This window comes from Nuphar pumila, chromosome 7 (assembly GCF_984573655.1).
Source record: "Nuphar pumila chromosome 7, dmNupPumi1.hap1.1, whole genome shotgun sequence".
Classification (NCBI taxonomy): Eukaryota; Viridiplantae; Streptophyta; class Magnoliopsida; order Nymphaeales; family Nymphaeaceae; genus Nuphar; species Nuphar pumila.
In genome coordinates, this window is record NC_143255.1 from 94,507,690 (window position 1) to 94,527,434 (window position 19,745).

The 19,745-nt window shown below is 36.9% G+C and overlaps 1 protein-coding gene across 1 annotated transcript; it reads right to left on the reverse strand.

Moving 5' to 3' along the window:
• Nucleotides 1–17,385: 17,385 nt before the first annotated feature.
• On the reverse strand, nucleotides 17,386–19,229 carry LOC149832518 (protein WUSCHEL-like). The gene is made up of 3 exons (XM_090013260.1): nucleotides 18,821–19,229; nucleotides 18,660–18,739; nucleotides 17,386–17,700 (listed from the first exon to the last, which is right to left on the reverse strand). The coding sequence occupies exons 1-3, from the start codon at nucleotides 19,227–19,229 to the stop codon at nucleotides 17,386–17,388; spliced, it is 804 nt and encodes a 267-aa protein (XP_089869386.1).
• Between the last annotated feature and the right edge of the window lie 516 nt (nucleotides 19,230–19,745).

Here is a 19,745-nt window from a genome sequence, read left to right on the forward strand (position 1 = left end):
TGGATTCCCCCACTCCGGATAAGGGTCAAACCTGAACCATTTTGCGAAAGATTCTTTGATTTCAAAAGCTATTTCAGTCTCAACAATGAGGCGCACCATTTCTTCTCCCTTTTCAAAGCTTTAGGGAACCCTATATTTCCTTCTTTCGCAAAAACCCCTATCGGATTTGTTCGTTCAAATTCCGAAGGTCCCATCGTGCTTTCTCCATTTTTGAGAAACCCGTATGGTAGATTTCCTATCCAGATTAAGAGTTAACCCAGAACCTCGCTTCACGAGGTATCTTCCTTGCAGGTTTGGGTTAAACCTGAGTCACATTCCAATGAGATTCCTCGTTTTTGACGAGATGATTTTTTCCAATCCCACCATAATTCTTCCCATCAAGGGACCCATACTTCATACATTCATCCAAAGAAAGGATCATACTCAGGCTTCATTTCACAAGGCGTTTTCCAAAATGTCCCATCAAGGTCCCTGTGTATTCCTTTCCTCATTTCAAATTCATCTTGATATATTTTTGTCCCATCCAGGTTAAGGGCTAAACCTGAATCATTAAAAATAATAGTATCTGGTCTCACCCATGAGACCTGATCAAAATTTTCATTTCCCACCATTTCAGAATTTCCATCTAAAGTCCCATCACGATTTCCTCATTTTCTACTCAATCATATCATTTTCGAGGATTTCGTCTCCCAAAAACCATTCAGGATAAAGTTTCAAAGCCTGAAAAATCATATTTTCAAAAATAATTCTTCCACACCTAGTTTAGATCTGCTGGCTGGGGCATTTTCAAAATTTGGAGTGTTGTCTTTGCCACTAAGCTCGGCTTTCAACCGGCTTAGTAGCAAAGAGGGGCATCTGTGAACACCCCAAATTTTTCAAAGTCTTGTAAAATGACCATTTTGCCCCTAGCCCCATTTTTCTGAGAAAATCAAGTTATTTCTTCAGATTTCTGGATTAAATTCTGCATTAATATATTCAAATTCAGCTTTGGGTCTGAACTCAGTATTTTAAATCCAAATCTGAGCCCCGTTGTCCGATTTCCAAAATAAAATCACAAAAATACCAAAAAATGAGTTTGAAAGGCTCGGGCAGCTCATCCGGCACTCTGTTGGACCCTCGACCCTATATTTCTCAGTCTGAAGTTATAAACCTCGATTATTTCTCAAAAATTTGGACATAAACCCATTTTTTGAAGAAATTGTCTCAAAATAGTTTCTAAAATTCTCAGAAAAAACTCCTGTTGTAAACATTTTACAAAAACATCAAAAAATTAGTTTCAATCTTTGATTTCTTGTAAAGCTTTAGGATTTTATTCTAAAAATACAAAAAAATGGAAAAATAACATTAAAAAATCAAAAATTGAGAAAAGCTACGCAAAAAAATGAATAACTTTGAGCTTCTTAAAATTGTTTTTGCTAAAAACCCCATTTGAAAAGCCATCTTTCAAAAAAATTCTTAAAAGGAGTCTTCTTTTTGGAAAAGGAGAAAATCCACAACAAACTCCTCCCGCACTCCTCTTTCCTCTTCTCTCCATCGCAGATCTAAAACAAATCCTTTGATCCTCACCTTCTATTTTCAACGAATTCTTCACTCGAACCTTCTGTCTCTTCTTTAAGAAGAGAACTTCCCCAACGATCGGGCATCCATTTTTTTTGATCAAATTTTCACGTAGCAATCCCCCATTTTTTTCCTGGCGAATACCGATCAATCACTGAGTTTCTCTGCAAGAATCCATTTACAATCGTCTACTTCTTCATTTCGAGCATCCTCTGCAAGACATTACGAAGCCACTCTTCTCTGAAGCATTTCCTCTGCAAGAGGTCGCCCATCTTCATCTTTGGAGTATCGCATCAAAAGTTCGACCTACCTCCAGATTGCCCTGTTTCTTCCTCCAACTATCTCCTTCGTCCAGAACCCTTGCAACGTTTCGGTAAGTCTCGCATCCTCTGTTATTTTTTTGTAAGCCCTCCATTTTATCTCTTTTGATTTAGTCTTGGCCCCAGTTACGCACCAGGGATGGCGTTGGGTTGCCTGTGCAACACCAACCCATCCTCGTGCCATAGCAAGAGGAACCATCATGTTCCGACATTGTTTCTATTTTATTATTTTCATTTTTTTTTCTTCTTTCTCCCTTTCTTTCTTCATTTTTGTCGCTGGTTTCTTCTTGCTTTGAACATCTGCTGCACGATTAGATTCAAACATTTCCTTACCATTTTCCGGAATCTGTAATATATTTTCAACTATTGCTGGCATCCGTTCTTTAATTATTATTCTTTATGATCTGTTTATAACATTATAATCCTGTTGATTTCATTTTCTCTTTTGTTATTCCGTTGTAGTATATCTTACATCACTTGATCATCTATCAGTTTTATCTCTCTTTCGGTTGTTCATTATGTCTTGATTTATTGCCCTATCATGAATAATTTGTTCTTCATTGCTTGTTGATCCCACTTTTCTTTTTGATAAATCATCGCATCCTGATTCTTCATTTTTTTTTTACTGGTTGCTACTGCTATATCTCTTCTTTTCCTTGAAGAAATGTTTCTACATGTATATTTTTCGTCAAAATGATCATAGCAGCAGTTCACTTTGTTTCTGCTTATCGCACCTGCATCATCAGATCTCCAGTCCTGGTAAGTTGTTAGATGATCATCTATCGTGCTTTCTGTCTGACCAGAAAGGGGACTGATTCTTCTTTTCCAATTCTGATAAAAAAAAAGGGGGAAGGTTTGGTTGCAGAAGCTCGTTGTTAAGCTCTTGTGTTCTATACATTTGATGTTTTTCTGCAGTTTTTGTCACTTGGTGCTTACAGCATGATGATCCTATCTCAATAAAATTTGGTTAATCTTTGTTATATAGCCTGTTCAAAGATAATCAACTCATCATAATGCTATAGAAAATTTTGCTTAATTCTGTGTTTACCTACAAAAATGGTACGAGAATTCATGGGATTCAGAGAGATGGAATCATTGCTTACCCAGTGGAGTAGATCCATACATCTTCCCTGGTTGAAGGTTGCTCACTATTGAGGTTTGGTGGAGACAAGTTTCTGCCAACAGGCTCTAATGTTTGAAAGCCTGAGCTCAGGATGAAGCTATCCCTGACCATCTTCCTCAGCAAGATGTTATGTCACGAATCCGAATGCTCTCAGTAGGGCAGATTCGCAGAGACACCAGAATTCTTTGAAAAGATGCAGTCCTCAAGGATGGGTTCTGATGATATATGATTCCATGGTTTTTTTCCAATATATGAGTTAGTTCGTAGGCATTTGAACAATGATGGAGCTAATTCACATATGCACTGTGGCATTCTGTTACACTTTCACTATGTTCCTCTATATCTCCACTATTAGCTGTAGTTGAACCACATTATGTCCATTATATCACCCAGCATCACTGCAATTTTTTTTTATTTTCTGCATTGACTGTGTAAAATCACCTTATGATACATTATCGTCTCAGCATATTATTGCTGAAAAGCATTGATAGATGTTATCAGATATCATGGCCATCAGATTCGTTTTGCAGAAACTGACCTGTCGCTGACAGCTCATCCAAACCGTCCCATCATCCATGTTAGTAGCACCTCACGACAATATCTTTCACAAACACCATTTTTTTTTAGGCATCATTGCTACATTCAGCAACTTTTATGCAACCTGTACTATTCATCATCTTACTCCAAACATTTCCACTTATATCACTTGTTCACAGCTCCATTTTCTCATTTTTTTTTCTCTTCTTTTTCAGTACTATTACCATATTCAACATCTTCATGATATGCTTTGTTCACTGCTGTTACGACAAGCACTCCATCTCCATCCTACATATTAGACTTCCAATGGTATTTTCATCTTCATCAGTGTCCCATTCCCTTCACAACCCTTTACTAATTATCCCCTTCTTTCCATTGTTATACTAATACAACACAACCCCTGTATACAGTTGACAAAATCACAATAACACCACTCGTACCCCTCATACTCACTCACCTGTTATGCCACCCACCATCTATAACAACTACATATACTTCCCATTACATTTACCAGCATGCAACACTTCTGTCACGTAACCTTTCACAGCAACATTGGTGGTCTTTTCATGTAGTCTTCCATTTTAGCTCCACTACCCACAGCCCATTGGTTCATTTTTTATATACCTATATACCTATATAACTATATATACATATATATAAGTGTATGTATATATATCATTTCCCATCTTTTCCATCATGAATGAATACCTTTTGACATTTATATGATATGTGCAAACCCTTTCTATCTTTCATATTAATCAAGTGTTTTACAGGGAATATGTGGACAAAAGTTATTATTTGAACTTGTAAATTTGGTTTTATGAGTTGTAATAGCTAGAGTGGAATAAGAAATTACCTTTCCTGCTTTAGGTAGAATGGATGAGCATTTGTACATTCTAGAAATACTTGTTTCATATCATCTTCTCTATTTCTCAAAATCCCCACAATGGTGAAACACGAATGGCACGTGCACCATTTCGTAAGAGGTAAGTTAATTCTAAGTTGACGATTTGCATCAACGGCCATAGTCGGGGTGTGAACAAAACTTAGAATTCTTATCTTTTACGAAATAACATTAGATCCACACTGGATCCACTTTCAAAATTCATCATATTTTCTCAAAATATTTTCTTTCTTTTATCAGAATTTAACTTAGGATTAACTCAAAACATATACCAATGGCCATAGTCAGGGTATATTGAAAGTTAATTTCATTTTAAATTCTATAAAAGCACTAAAATGTATTTTATTCTTCTCTTGAATTTAAATATAGATTATCATATAATACATTCAATGACCATAGTCAAGGATGTATTATATTTTTAATCTTATTTTAATTCATTTAAAGAATGAAATAGCTTTTCAAATTCTAAATTTAAAATTATTCAAATTCATTCATCATATAGGATAGAATTGCATCATATTTTCAAAACTTCCTTTTTCAAAAACTCCAAGTGATGCTAATATCTTCTTCAATCTATCTTCGATCCTTATCAAATCCAATTCATCCTTTTCATTTTCAAAATTCTATTTGACTTTGAAATTTCAAAGTCATTTTTATTCAAATTCAAAATCAGATTTCAAAGTTCAAATTTACTTTGAAATTCCAAATTCATTTTATATTCACATTTTCAACCAAAAATCAAAGTTCAAATTAAACTTTGAGATTCTTGATTCATTTTTCAGAATTTAACCACAAATCCATTTTAGGATATAGGATTCAACACTCATGTTAGATCTCAGACTCCAGATCTAATTCCTCCTCAGGATCCAAATTCTGATTTTCACTTTGGATCTTAGATTTCTGGTCCAAATTCCATCTTAGGGTCTAGAATCCAACTCTACATTGGATCTCTGATTTCAGATCCAAATTCCAATTCTTAGGATCCAGAACCCAATTCTACATTGGATCTCAGACTTTAGATCCAAATCCATTCTAGGATCCAGATTCTCATTCTCCCATTGGATCTCAGATTCGGATCCAAATCCCAATTTTTAGGATCCAGAACCCAATTCTACATTGGATCTTAGACTTCAGATCCAAATCCATTCTAGGATCCAGATCCTCATTCTACCATTGGATCTCAGATTCGGATCCAAATTCCCATTCTTAGGATCTAGAATTCAATCCTACTTTGGGTCTCAGATTCAGATCCAAAATCCATCTTAGGATCTAGAGTCCAACCCTATCTCGGATCTCGGATTTCAGATCCAAATACCTTCTTGGATTCCAAATCTTGAATCCAATTCCATTCAAAATTCCAAGTCCAAATTCCACTTTAAATTCCAATTCTCAAAGCCAGTTCCATTTCGTTCAAACCAAGTTCCTATTTCAGATCCTAAATCCAAAAATCAACTCAAAACTCTATTCAGAATCCAGAATTTGGATTCGAATTTCATCTTAAAATTCCGACTGTTCCCATTCCTCAATTCCTTTAGATCCCCCACATTTCCTTCTAACTTCAAAACTTCAAAGTTGGAATTCAATTCCATTCCAAATACTCATCCAAATTCAAAACTTCTAAATTCAAAGTCCATCCATGACTTTGAAAATTTCCTTCTCTTTTTATCTCAAAAACTCAAAAATCATTTTCCAAAATCCAAAATCATTTTTCCCAAGCTCATGATTATTCTAAAGACTTAGAACTTTAATCTTAAAGTTCTAAGTTAGAAATCGTTTCTTCACTTTATCAGATTCACTTGGAAATTCTTCAAAACATTTTTTAAAAAAAGCATACATCTTTGCATTTGCACAAGCATGATTCATTGTGCATTTTAGACTTAGGATAAATACTTAGATAATTTCTTAGCAAAGCAAAAGGCACTAAATTCGACCCTTGGTTCGATTACCCCTGGTAAAGGCGCCAGGAACGGTCGAACCTCGTACCGACGAGCGGATCCCATCTCCCGATTTTTCCCGCAAATATTTCAAAAACGGAGGCGAGTCATTTCAAAATTCTTTAAAATTAAGGTCAAGTGAGACCCGCAAAAGAGTTCCTCTTCTCTTCTCTTCTTTCTTTTCTCTTCTCTCTTTCTTTTCCATTCTTTTATCTTTTCTCCCTTCAAAAAGGAGGAAAATAAAAGGTTGGAAAGGAAAAGAGAAAGAAGAGAGAGAACATTACGAGAGGAAAAATTTTGCGATGATCACAAATATCATCCTCACTTTGGTATAAGTTTGGGTTGAGTCACCACTGCCAACAACTCAGTCTGCGCACATTGGTGACTCTTGAACTAAATATTGATTTAGTTAGCTTGAGCCAAGACAGTGACTTATTAAAAACATCATAGTCAAACCAAGTCACGGGTAGACATCAACCAGTTCCCTTATATTATAAACTGAATACAAGAAACTAGCGATAACTAATTGGCTAAGTTTCCAGTGAACTGAGATGGCTATGGAAAAGTTGCCAAGTGCAGCGATGATAGGCAGAATCAGAACATCTATATTTTATATATGATGTAAGTGTGAGTTGCGCCAGAAGAAAATGTTATTTTCACTGGCGCATATATACACTAGGTCATAAAAAGTATCCTAAACTGGCACATGCTCCATTTGTGCTAGTGAAACCTCTGAAACTTTGGCGCAAATACCCTTTGCGCCAGTAAAAAAAAAGGTTGCGCCGGTAAATCTCATGTTTTACTGGCGCAGTGTAGGAAGTGCGTCGATAAAATCTCGTTTTCAACAAGGTTGACCTTGTGATCTATTTTCTCACTCTGTGACCAAAATAAACATCCCCTTAAGAGAACTCACTTTACCTTGAAAGGGGTGTACCGGAGGGAAAGTGCTTCTCCATGGGGGAGGTATGTACCCATCTTGACTAGCAAAGTGCCTTTTTACATTTATTATGTAGACCCCATCACATGTTTCTCATGATGATGTTTGTTTTACCCTTTTTAAGAAAGATGCCTTCTTTCCTATGAAAGAGGTCTACTTTCATAAGAAGAGAATAAAATAAAATGTCCCCTAAGAAAAACTCTCACCTCGGAAAAAAAATGACATACTTGGTTAAGTGAGCAAGTCGAAGCCAATAGAAAATCTGGCAAGCAGGGAAGAGTACTCAAGCATTTTTACATTATCAATCATGTTGTTAGTTAATTATCATCTTAATATCATTAAAAAATTATCTTAATAATCATATATTAATGTTTTCCGTGGTACTTTAATCGTATCTTAATGTTCTAAGCGGTACTTCGATGCATTTCGTCTTTGAAAGAAAATTATGTTCAAGTATGTGACTAGGTGAGAATGAATTGTCCTTTTTCAGTCTGGAATTGAATGGTACAGGTTCAAGCAACAAATATTGGTATGAAACTCATTTCTGAAACCACCAAAATCAGTACAAAAATATTAAAAAAATTACCCAAATATTTCAAAAAATGTGAGACATGTATGGTGGGAATCTCGTCTCTAATACTTTAGCAATGAACATAAAACACCTTTCTAGCCTTCATAGCCCGTTCAAAAACTCAGATCTATTGTCATTATCTCTGTTCAGTTCCTCTATGATTCAGTTGCTTTAAGTTAATAATTGTCATTACAGTTGAGTTTGTTATTCTAATTATGTTTAAGATATTCATAGTTGTCAATGGACTACCTATAATTATCAATGACCTACTAGATGTGAAAAGTTCATTATAGATATGATACTTGTATGACTATTCATTGTCAAACCATTTGCATAAGGATCTCATCAAAGCTCAATAACTTTGTTAATTCTGTGACAGCATGAATATCATTCTGCATGGGGCATATCTATCAGAAAAGTGAAGCAAACAACACAGAACAGACTGATGTCACAGTGACTGTACTATTATACAAGGAAATTTGCAGAATATGGTGAGGAGGGTAACTATGACTTTGAGAGAAAAAAGTTTTATTTTTTAGGACCAGGTTAGCTATTGGCCTTGTCTACTCCTATAACTGTGTAACAAATATTATTATTGAATATATTGTTGGAAAAACTAGTGGATTATATCTTTCATACCTTGGAGTCATGGCTTGTATAAGAAAATGTCAATTGAGGGCAAAAGAAGCAATACCTGTTGAAGGTGAGGAACAGAGGTGATGCCCCAATAGATTCACAACTTTCATTTGTTCAGTATATGTTTGGTGTAAGTGATTTATGTATGGAATTACAATATTGTCTTGAAAACATATTTGGTGTATAATGAAAAATTAACCATTCCATAGATTAAGAAATGTTACAGAATTTGCTTTCATACAACTAGAATAATTTTAAATCTTTAAGTTGTCTAATTTTGGCAGCCCTATCCTGCACAACCTTCCTGCTAGACTTGCCAAAAAAGTTGTCCAGATAGTGATGCCAAACTTATGCCTTGAATGAAGTCTGAGTAGATGCAGTGTACGGGGTGGAACACATATAATGTGTTCAACCCCAACCACCGAAAGCCATATCAGTGGCAACCCCCCCCCCCCCTCTCCTTTAACAGGGGGATCTCACGCCTTTCCCGAGGAGTGGTTCAGTGTCTTTTTTAGTAAAAGGGGGAGCCGTGTATTTCACTGGTGCCAAATGGGATCTATCCATCCCCTGTCATCCCTATCTTCATAACCCTCTTTAGGATTTCATGGATGCAAGTTGTTTTTGTTGGGATGAGTGGCCATTATCCGCTCATTTTGGCATATGCACGAACATGGGCCCGTTTGTGGATATGCCTTGGGCAGTTACAAAAACAAAGTTTTCAAATAAGCCTCTTTTTTATAAAACCGTTTTCTAATGCCCGTTCCAATAATCTCGCTGAAGCTATCTGCATAGTTGAGCCCAAAATAAGAAGAATTCGAGAGATGAAAAATTATAAATTAAGCTCAACACTTGATGTGAGATATACATAGCACAAGCAAAAAGCCTCTCAAAGCAAACCTTATGAAAGGCTAAAACAGTCGATCTTCTTCTACTCTCTATTCTCTTGTTTTCAAGATCTCTGCTCGGTCCTTTTGTTGCTTCGCTCATATGTTGCGCACTCCATCCATCAGTGGTATTAGAGCGGGTTGAGATCCTTGAAGTTTATAGCATCCTTCTACTTCCGCCTATCAAAACCTACAAGGAAAGCGTGACAGGTTAGTCGGGCCTCAGGAAGCCCTTTGTTTTTTTTTTTGTGATTGTAAACTTGCACAGTCATAGAAATTTTTTTTCTCTCGCTTGAGAGACTCTAAGAGTAGAGACCCGAAACTGGAAAACATCTATGTGGCCCCGGTAGGGCTCAAACTGTGCTGCTTAAAAAAAAAATTGTTTGATTTTTGTGTTGCCTCTGCATATCTGAAAAATCATATCTGTGAGAATATTTTTTTTTTAGAAATATACAATAAGAATACGAAAAAAAAGGAAAAAGAGGAAAACTATCATCTGTTGATTCTGTCGTCGGTTTTCTTTTCTGGTGACCGCTGCTATTTTATCAGCGGCCCCGACCTTTGACCGGTCTTTTTCTGTTTTCTCTCTCACCTCGTCTAAATCAATAATTGGTAAAGAAGACATCCACCAGCGTTTCTGAAAAAGGAAAATCAAAACAAAACACCAGAGAACTTATCTGAGAAAACACCGAGAACACCGAAAGTCGACAGTTCGACCGTCATTCTGGTTTGGGTCTTTTCTCAGAGATAGATCTGAGCCAGGAGCACCGACCCAAACACACGGAAAGTCTTTCTGCCGGAATCCCTTGCCGGAAACGCGAAAGCGCCTCTTGGCATCTTCGATGAACCCTCGAGAGAAGAGAGAGAAAAGTTGACTGAAAAATAAATTTTTTAGTCGACTTTTGGGTATTTATACCCTGTGGTCAAAATTACCCAGAAGCCCCTCCTTTTTTGCGAGTTATTCAAAAATGCTGTTATTAAAAATTTAATTATAACCCATATACTTTTTTTTATTTTTTTGCTAAAAGAGGGTTGTGTGTGTAATTTTATCAAAATTCTGTTTAAAGGCCTGAGATTATTAAATTTACAAAAATAGGTTTTCTATTTTAGTGCTAGTTTTTTTATAATTCTTGCTTAAGACCGCTTCTATTAAATTTTTTTGCGTAATTCTTTATAGGCTGAAACTGATTCGTGGTCTGTTTTTTCATAATAATAATAATAATAATAATAATAATAATAATAATAATAATAATAATAATAATAATAATAAAATAAATTACTATAAACAAAATAAAATGAGATAGGATGGCTAGTCGTGTGTGTGCTTCTGAACTTGCCAAAACTGACAAGCTAAATGAAACAAATTTTTCAATCTGAAAAAGAAGAATATCTTTAGCTCTTACACTTGAGGGTTTGGAATATGTATTACACAAACAAGTAAAAAATCTTGGAGAAATAGGGTCAAAAGAGGAGAAAGAAAAATATGAAAATTACTTAAGAGATGATCTTATAGCTAGAATTATTATGTTGACTTATATGGATGATGACCTAATTAGAGTTTTTTAAGACTATGGAACAACAAATGAAATGATGGAAGCAATCAGGTCTAAATATGATATTACATCCGAAGTACATGTTCAACTACTCTTAGAACAATATAATTCATATAAAATGAAAGAGTCAGACAATGTAGTAGATCATGTAAACCGTATGTTAGTCATGGCAAAAGACTTAGCAATAGCTGAAAATGTGATACCTGACAGGATGCAAATTTCAACCATCTTGAATAGTTTGCCTGTATCTTAGAGGATGGTAACCACAACACTTAGGCTGAATACTAAAAGTCTAAACCTTAATGAATTACCTCTGCAACTAGCGATAGAGCAAGAACACATGGTCAAGGACAAAAAGTCAGAACCCATGATAGCTCAAGATGTCCCATTCAACAATCAAATACCCTTTAAAAGGAATAACAATAACTTTAAAGAAAAAGGAAACAACAGGTTTAATAAACGATAAAATATTAACTCCAGAAGGCCTCAGAGAACTGGACCTCAAGTAAAGTGCTTCAAATGTGGGAAGATGGGACACATCCAAAGGAACTGCAGGACGAAGACTTTCAACATGAACAATGGACAACATCGGAAATAGAACAACAAAAGAAGACCTAATAATAAAGAAGTTGTTTGCATGGTGTCTGAATGCCTATTTGCAAACGAGGAACTCTCAGGATGGTGGGTTGATTCTGAAGCAACCCGACACATAGCTAAAAGCACAAATAGATCTGTAAACATGAAAGAATTAGGTCCAGGTGAACACAAGGTGTACATGGGTAATAACATCTATTGTGATGTACGTGGAATTGGGTCTTATAGACTTAATGTAGGTGGAACAAGTGTCCTTCTTAATGAAATTCTTTATGTACCCTCAATGAGGAGGAACTTAGTTTCTGTCCCGACACTTACTGGAAAAAGATTTGAAGTCAGATTCATTCCTGAGAAAGTCACAATAGGAAAACATAGCAGAGTCCTATTTGAAGGAACTTTTGTAAAAGAACATTGTATGTTTAAGCTGTGTGATAATAAAGAATCAGTTTCCGCTTATATTGATTGTGTCTTTAACATTGATATAAATGTATGGCATAAAAGACTTGGACACATAAGCATAAAAAAACTAAAAAACTTATCTCAACATGGAATAATTTCTACGTTCAATGAAGCACACTTTGAAAAATATGAAACTTGTATATATGGAAAAATGGCTAAAAAATCCTTTCCAAAAAATGTTGAACGTGCTAAAGAATTGTTAGAAATAATTCATACTGATATTTGTGGATCATTTAGAGTCCAAACTCACAGTGGAATGCTATATTTTATAACATTTATTGATGATTTCTCAAAATATGGATACTTATACTTGATTAAATATAAATCAGAAGCTCTTAAAAAATTTAAAGAATATAAAAGCGAAGTTGAGAAACAACTTGGAAGATGTATTAAAATAATTAGGTCAGACAGGAAAGGTGAATATACCTCGAATGAGTTCTGTGAATTTTGTAGAGACCTTGGCATTAAGAGGCAAAGAACCATGCCAAGAACACCACAACAAAATGGTGTTGCAGAGAGGTGCAATAAAATCCTCTTGAACATGGTTAGAACCATGTTGGCATGAGCACAATTACCCAAAGTTTTTTGAGGTGAAGTTGTAAATACAACAATGTATATCCTGAATAGAGTGCCCTGCAAAGTTGTCCCAACAACTCCGTATAAAAGCTGGACTGGTAGAAAACCAGATTTGAACTGTCTTAGGAGATGGGGCTCTGTAGCACATGCTAAGATCTTGGATCCAACTATGGATAAGTTGGACAATAGATCTGTTAGAGGTATTTTAATGGGATATTCTAAAGGATCAAAAGGCTATAGGTTATACCACGAAAGGTTTGGGACTGATTGAGAGTAGAGATGTTAAGTTCCTAGAAGGACTCAACAATGAATCCAGTGATCCTATTGAGGATCTCTTTGATTTACTGAATAATTTTGATGATCAAGATGGACAGTTTGTCAATGAACCAACTGTGGATCAGTCAGGCAATGAATCAATTAGCACAGGCAAAAAGCCTCTCGAAGCAAACCTTATGAAAGGCTAAAATAGTCAATCTTCTTCTTCTCTCTATTCTCTTATTTTCAAGATCTCTGCTTTGTCCTTTTGCTGCTTCGCTCATCTGTTGCGCACTCCATTCATCAGTTTTCATCAAATCTGACTCCACATATGTGATCTACATCATTCATTTAATGTAGATCGACAATCTGACTCGCGCGCAGGATTTTTTGGCTATTCAAAAACCAATAATTGACAAAACACACAATTTTGCGATTTAAAAATCAGATTTTTTTGTTAAAAAGTACGATTCAAGGACTGGTTATTACTAAATCATCATGCTGAATCAATCTATAAGGTCAGATTTGACCAAAACAACTTGCATTATAAGATTTAAGATGGGTATGAAGATGGGGGATGACATAGGGGATGAATGAAACCAAACTCCACTGGGGCGGTGGGGCCCCTCTACGTGACTCCCCCCAGTTGGGTACAACACCTAGAGAACAAGGCTCAGTTGGACCAGGATCCGGGTCAAGTGTGACAGATTCAGCTCCAAAAGAATTCGAACCTGCATCAAATGGAAGGATGTCAAATGAGAAGTTACCAAAGATATTGACCACAACCGTATGGCATGGAAACTGATCCCATCATTTGAAATAGGATGGGTTTCATCATATATTCAATCATAACCATTGATTGGATGGCTAGGATTGAATGTTTGATGGAACCCATCCTATTTGAAAAGATGAGATCCCTGTTAGTGTGACATGGCAATCTTGATAAGACAAGGAAGACAAGAACAAAATATAAATAGAAGAAATTCAAGGGTGGTCGCCCAACAAGGAAGTTATCAATGAGAAGGAAATTATGCTTGATGATAAAAAATTTAAGCCCACGTTTGGAAGCAAGAAAGATGTAAAAAAAATGAAACATTTGTACGAATTTTCTGACCTTTCTAAACGAGAGACTTTTTCATTGAGAGAGTTTTCCTAAAAAGTACATTTTTTTATAGGAAACACATGAAGGAATGTTTATTACCAAGAGAAAAATTATTTTTACACTCCCCACCACCACCATCACCGTGACCCTCCTCTAATTTTTTCACATTTTTTCATTTTGTTTTTCTCATGCTAACACAAATAAGCAAAAAACTTTCATTTTGGAACACTTCCCATATAAAAACTCTCATATGCAAAACTTTTTTTTCCTATGAGAGTTTTTCTCTCTTCCAAACATTTGCCCTAAAGTTTCCATAACAAAGAAAGTCATGTAAACTTATCTTCCAAGTTATCTTCTCTTCATGAGAACTTGTATTAATATTCATACAATAGACATCATGCTCTCAGATGAGTGAAGATTGAGAATTTTTCACTGTGGACATTGTGTTTCTCTCGCATGTGTGTCTCTGTGTGTGTGATTATTTTGTGTCATTTTGATAGGGGGCCGATCACGGGTGGAGCTAGGACTCGAAATTAAGGTGAGCACAAACACACCGTAAAGGATCCGTTGTTAGCTTGGTCAAGCGGGTTGAGGCAGAATATAGAGATCATTTATGCTAATTAATTAAACAAAAAATTTATTAATATTCTAACAAAAAGTAAATATTCATTGTTCATGAATTCTTACTTAATGCTAATTAAAAAAGAAAAACACATAAAATCTCTAAAACCATAACTAAACATTCATGCCAATATAAAAAAATCCAAATCAAAACCCTAATTTCTACAAACATCATGCTTAAAGGTAATTAAAACATATATAAAAAGAAAAAACTAAAACCCTAAATAAACACTCATGTTATTTGCAAGAATCCAAATCAATACCCTAAATTCTAAAAAAAATCATATATTTATGCTAATTAAAAAACCTATAATTCTAATGAAAATCAAGCATTCATTACATGCCTAATGTTAATAAAAAATACAATAAACCCAAAAAACCTAATTAAACATTTATGTTGTTTAAAAAATGAACTAAATCAATAACCTAATCCTAATAAAGATCATGCATTATGCAAATTAAAAAAACAAATATAACTCCTGAAATCAAAAGAAACACTCATTTATGATTTGAAAAAAAAAATGAAAAGAAATAAACGAGAACATTTTAACTGGGGCTTGTTTGAAGAATGAACGAGTTTGAACACCCTTTGTTCAGTTCCTTTGGCTCGCGCGTTTACTAGACCTACACTTGCCCTAGTATCCATAAAATTTCATGAGGAGAACATTTGGGGACCAGAAAATTGTGGGAGAATCTCACCAATTAAATTTTCCAGCAAACACCAAAATCCAGGTTGTTCTTTCTCATCAAAGCAAAGATGTTGGAAGAACTGTTGTAAAGAAATTTTCTACTGCTGACCAATTACCGTATAAGAGAGAGAGAGAGAGAGAGAGAGAGAGAGAGAAGACTACGGTGCAGGCGCGTGCATGCAAACGAAAGCCAATACGTCACGTTATCTTCATGGGCAATCAGTCTACAGAGAGAGAGAGAGAATAGAAAGAAGATATTATGACGGTTGTGCAGAGTAAAATAGGAAGCTTTATCCATGAATGTACCTGATACATGAATCTCAAGGATCTGTGTGACAGAGACAAGGATACTGAGCCCTTTGCAAAAGGTTAGCTGATTATGGATGGCCCCAGCAGCAGAGACTAACAAACCGACCATTTTGTTATGGAAAGAGGAGGAATTGATGACACCCATGACCCTCCCCATCTCGCCATGATGATGTTATAGCTAAGTATTCACACTACTTTCCATTCACCTTCTTAGGGTTCTAACAATTAAAGAAATGGAAACAAAAGGATGGAGTCCCTATGGCTACCCCCTTTTCGCCTTTTCTCAAGAAATTGCGTGCCTAGTTATAGGACATAGCCTGGCTAAATTTAAGGTAGTTGGTCATCCCTTTAGTGGTGTGTCTTTGAATCACCAATGTAACCAGATAAAACAAGATAAGTTTGGATATTTTCATTCTTTTTCCATATACAGTTCCATGTATATCACAACTTATCCAACTTTGTGTGCAAGTTGGCGTCATTGAAACCGACACAATCAGATCTGATATGATCGGATTGGATTTGGATGATAGAAATAGTTAGATGATCAGTGACCACTCTTTCATGAGTACTTGTGATGAATTCTGAACAGTACAATTGTTTTTTTGCTGTTTAATAATGATTTGCTGAAACTATAACTGATTCACACCACTGGGAATAGGTCGTGATGGTCTCAAAATCATGGACGTGGTTCTGATCTTGATGAAGGCTCAGTGCTGTCATGTTTAGGGTGCTTGTATGATAATAAACTTAACATATAAGGCCTTAAAATTAAGGATTATGTTGGTCACGTATAACTAATTAGGTTTTCAGTTGCCATTATTCCTTTTTTTTATTTGCGACTACTTCATGATTTGTTTATTTATGTAATTATAGATATACGTGTGCTTCATATATATTTCATAGTAAAAGAAAAGAGTCCGGATCGGGTATAATATGATTTCCCAAAAAATTGTGCATTAAGCACTCCATCGCCCTCCATCAGGTCTTGGGTCCCACACCTGACAGGCCCTATCCTCAAGATGGAGGGTGATCAGATGCTTAATGCACAAATATTTGTGCCATCATATGGCACCTGATCTTTTCACAAAGGAAAACCCCCATCGAGACAGGCCCTATCCTCAAGATGTAGGGTGATCAGATGCTTAATGCACAAATATTTGTGCCATCATATGGCACCTGATCTTTTCACAAAGGAAGACCCCCATCGAGTCAGTCAATTAATGGGTATGCCTCCATGAATGATAAAACTCTAGGTTGAGGGCACAACCACTCAAGTTATCATGCCCATGAACCAGTGGGGTTGGATCCAGGGCCCCGCTGACCACATGAGTAACCACCAAGGTGGTGCGTGTATAGGTATATAATAACCCATATCTTCAAAGACTTAAAGTGTTTGAAAATACTTTGAACAAAGCATCGCCGGTTGATTGCGCGCTATCAAATGGCAACGCTAAAACAGAGAATAGCTGCGGTTTAAACCGCTGCTAATTCGGTTTTTTTTTTAAGATGCGCATTCACGGTTCAAAGGAAAACCCGTTCGAAGATACGGGTTTTCTTTTATATATATATATATATATATATATATATATATATATATATATATATAGAGAGAGAGAGAGAGAGAGAGAGAGAGAGAGAGATTCCTTGTTCATGACCTAAACATAATTAAAACAAAGCTTGTTGGGACGTGTGGACGAAAACAACGGATCACACGCGCACGTGTGAGGAGACAAAAAAATGTGAAGGGATCCTGCCGATGTCCCAGAAGTACCAAAACCTCGGACAGCCGGCACCCGACACGATAGAACCTGTCTCACAGGAGGATCACGAACCGGATCGGAAACCCGGGTTGCCCGAGCCGGAGTCTCCATAGCAGCCATCGCGGCCGGGAAAGGTGCTGAGGGTGAGCTCGAGGGATGCCTCATCCTCCTCGCCGAAGTACCATGCCGGGTACGACTCGCTGACTTCTGATTTCTCGGAACTGATTCCTGGATCCTCCCCTCCCCGCAAGGGGAAGAGCTGCAGCGTCTCGATATACCCCTCGTTTCCGTCTGTCTCGACCGAGTCGAAACACGAGCCGTCTCTCCTACCGGCCATGTTACTGCTACCCATACTGAAGCCACCAGCTAAGTAACAGTCCTGTAACGAACAAACAATCAAATCAATACCAAAGGCTCAGTCACACACAAACATACACCTCTCTCTCTCTTATATATATATATATATATATAAGAGAGAGAGAGAGATGGGCAGCAAGGACCACAATAGCATGTTGGTAGGTCTTGATTTATGCACCCCTAATCTACAAAAGCAAAAATTTATCTCTTTAGACCTTCAGATTGTGTTTAACGTGTTTTGGTTGCTATTTTAATTTTTATGTGCTAAAGTTGATTCCTTATAGCAGGATGTCGTGAACCATTTTTACACCATTATGTCCTCACCGGTAGTGAGTTATTGGCTCTTCACTATCTTTTTCTATTGTCTTTTTTTTAAGTTGGTGACTCTTCACTATCTTAAATCAACTGAATCTTATGATATATTGGTCTGTGATTAAACTTAGTAAGTGTAAATAATATACATGTATGTGTGTAACGGAAACGGTGCTGTTAGTGACGAGGAACCTGCCTAGGAACGGGGGTCGCTTAAACGGCGTTGTTAGTAGTAATACAATTGAACAAGAAGTGGCGTTGATGTGGTTATCTAGAGAATAAAGGATGACATGCTTTGAAAACGGGAAAAAAAAATTGGAAGAGACTGCCCCGGGAAGCGGAGTAGATCCAGTGATCGGGCCCAAGTACTTTACAAAGTGCCCGAGCTGCACAAAACAGAGAAAATCGCTGGTGATTTTCTGCGTTTTGTGTTTTGCACAAAAAATCGCTGCAAGTGTAACAATTTCCTGTATTTGTGTTTTACATTGAAAATCGCTGTGTGCTTTTAGCTGTTTGATCTTGTGTTTTGCGTCGCCAGAGTACTTTGTAAAATACTCAGCCCCATCACCCAACCACGCCCACCATGAAAGGACAGGAATGAACGATGATGGCGATGACGACCATAACTGGTGCATGGTTTCTAGTGTCTGGAAGGAACGGATGGCTTACCCGAAAGTTTTCCCTTTCCATAAGTACGGGGCCACTCGTTTGCCCCACAGAAAGTACACTCTCACAACAGCAAGAAATCCCTGCAAGAAGTAAACAAAGCAAAGGATCATCAATCACAGAGAGAGGGCGAGAGTGGTCTAGCAAGTGAAACAGATATATACCAGGATCATTGGTGTTGAGGATAAAGGTTAACTTAGAAGAAGAAGAAGAGTTATCACAGGAACTCCAGCCACCAGTAGCATTACATGACCTCAAGTCAGCACCGAGCCTCTTGTGCTGCCTCTCCCTAGCCTTGTGGTTCTGAAACCAGTAGAACACGTTCTTCCCTTCTATCTTTCCATACTGTCTCAGCCTCGCCGATATCCTCTGAATCTGCTCTGCATTAGGCGACCTCACCCCATTGTTGTAGTAGAGCTCCCTAAGGATACGTATCTGCTCCGAAGTAGGTATCCACCTGGTGCTCGATTGCCTACACAAGAAACTGCTCTTAGTACTACCGCCGCCACCGCCACCACCACCACCAACAACAACATTAGCATCCTCTTGTTGAATTTGCTTGTGGGACTCCATTAGACAAAGTAAAGCATCATAAAGAGAGATAGTAGATGATGGGTACAACAGTAGCAGCAGTAGAAGAATAAGTGCCTCTAGTCTATGAGGAATGGGAAGTGGAAACTGCATCTGTCTTAATTTATTGGAGGATATATATAGATAGAGATATGCATGCAATAATTATGGTTCTTTTGTTCAATGTTGGCGGAAGGTGTGTTAAGTTAAGGAGGGGTTAAGTGGGTCACATGCAGTGGAGATTTAGGAGCATCTGGGAGAGGACTGAAGTGGACAGAGGGTGTAGAGGATAGAGAAAAGGGACAGTGTGGTCCTTGGAAAGGGTTGGTGCAGAGTGGGAACTTCTGGAAATTCTTGAGTATGAAGCCAAAGGATGTGATGATTATGGTTGGAGAGAGAGAGAGAGAGAGTGAGTGAGTGAATGAACGGGCAATAAGCCAACTCATGTTTGTGTTGGTTGTTTTGGACATAAGCGTGGTTGGCATCTGATCGGCGATTAATTGGCGAGGAGAAAGAGAT

Excerpts from the sequence above, each read along its gene's own strand:
- LOC149832518 (XM_090013260.1), bottom strand. The coding sequence starts at position 19,229 with ATGGAGTCCCACAAGCAAATTCAACAAGAGGATGCTAATGTTGTTGTT. Across the intron at positions 18,740-18,820 it reads CCTCAACACCAATGATCCTG|GGATTTCTTGCTGTTGTGAG; the intron begins GTATATATCTGT and ends TACTTCTTGCAG. Across the intron at positions 17,701-18,659 it reads TGGAAAGGGAAAACTTTCGG|GACTGTTACTTAGCTGGTGG; the intron begins GTAAGCCATCCG and ends TGTTCGTTACAG.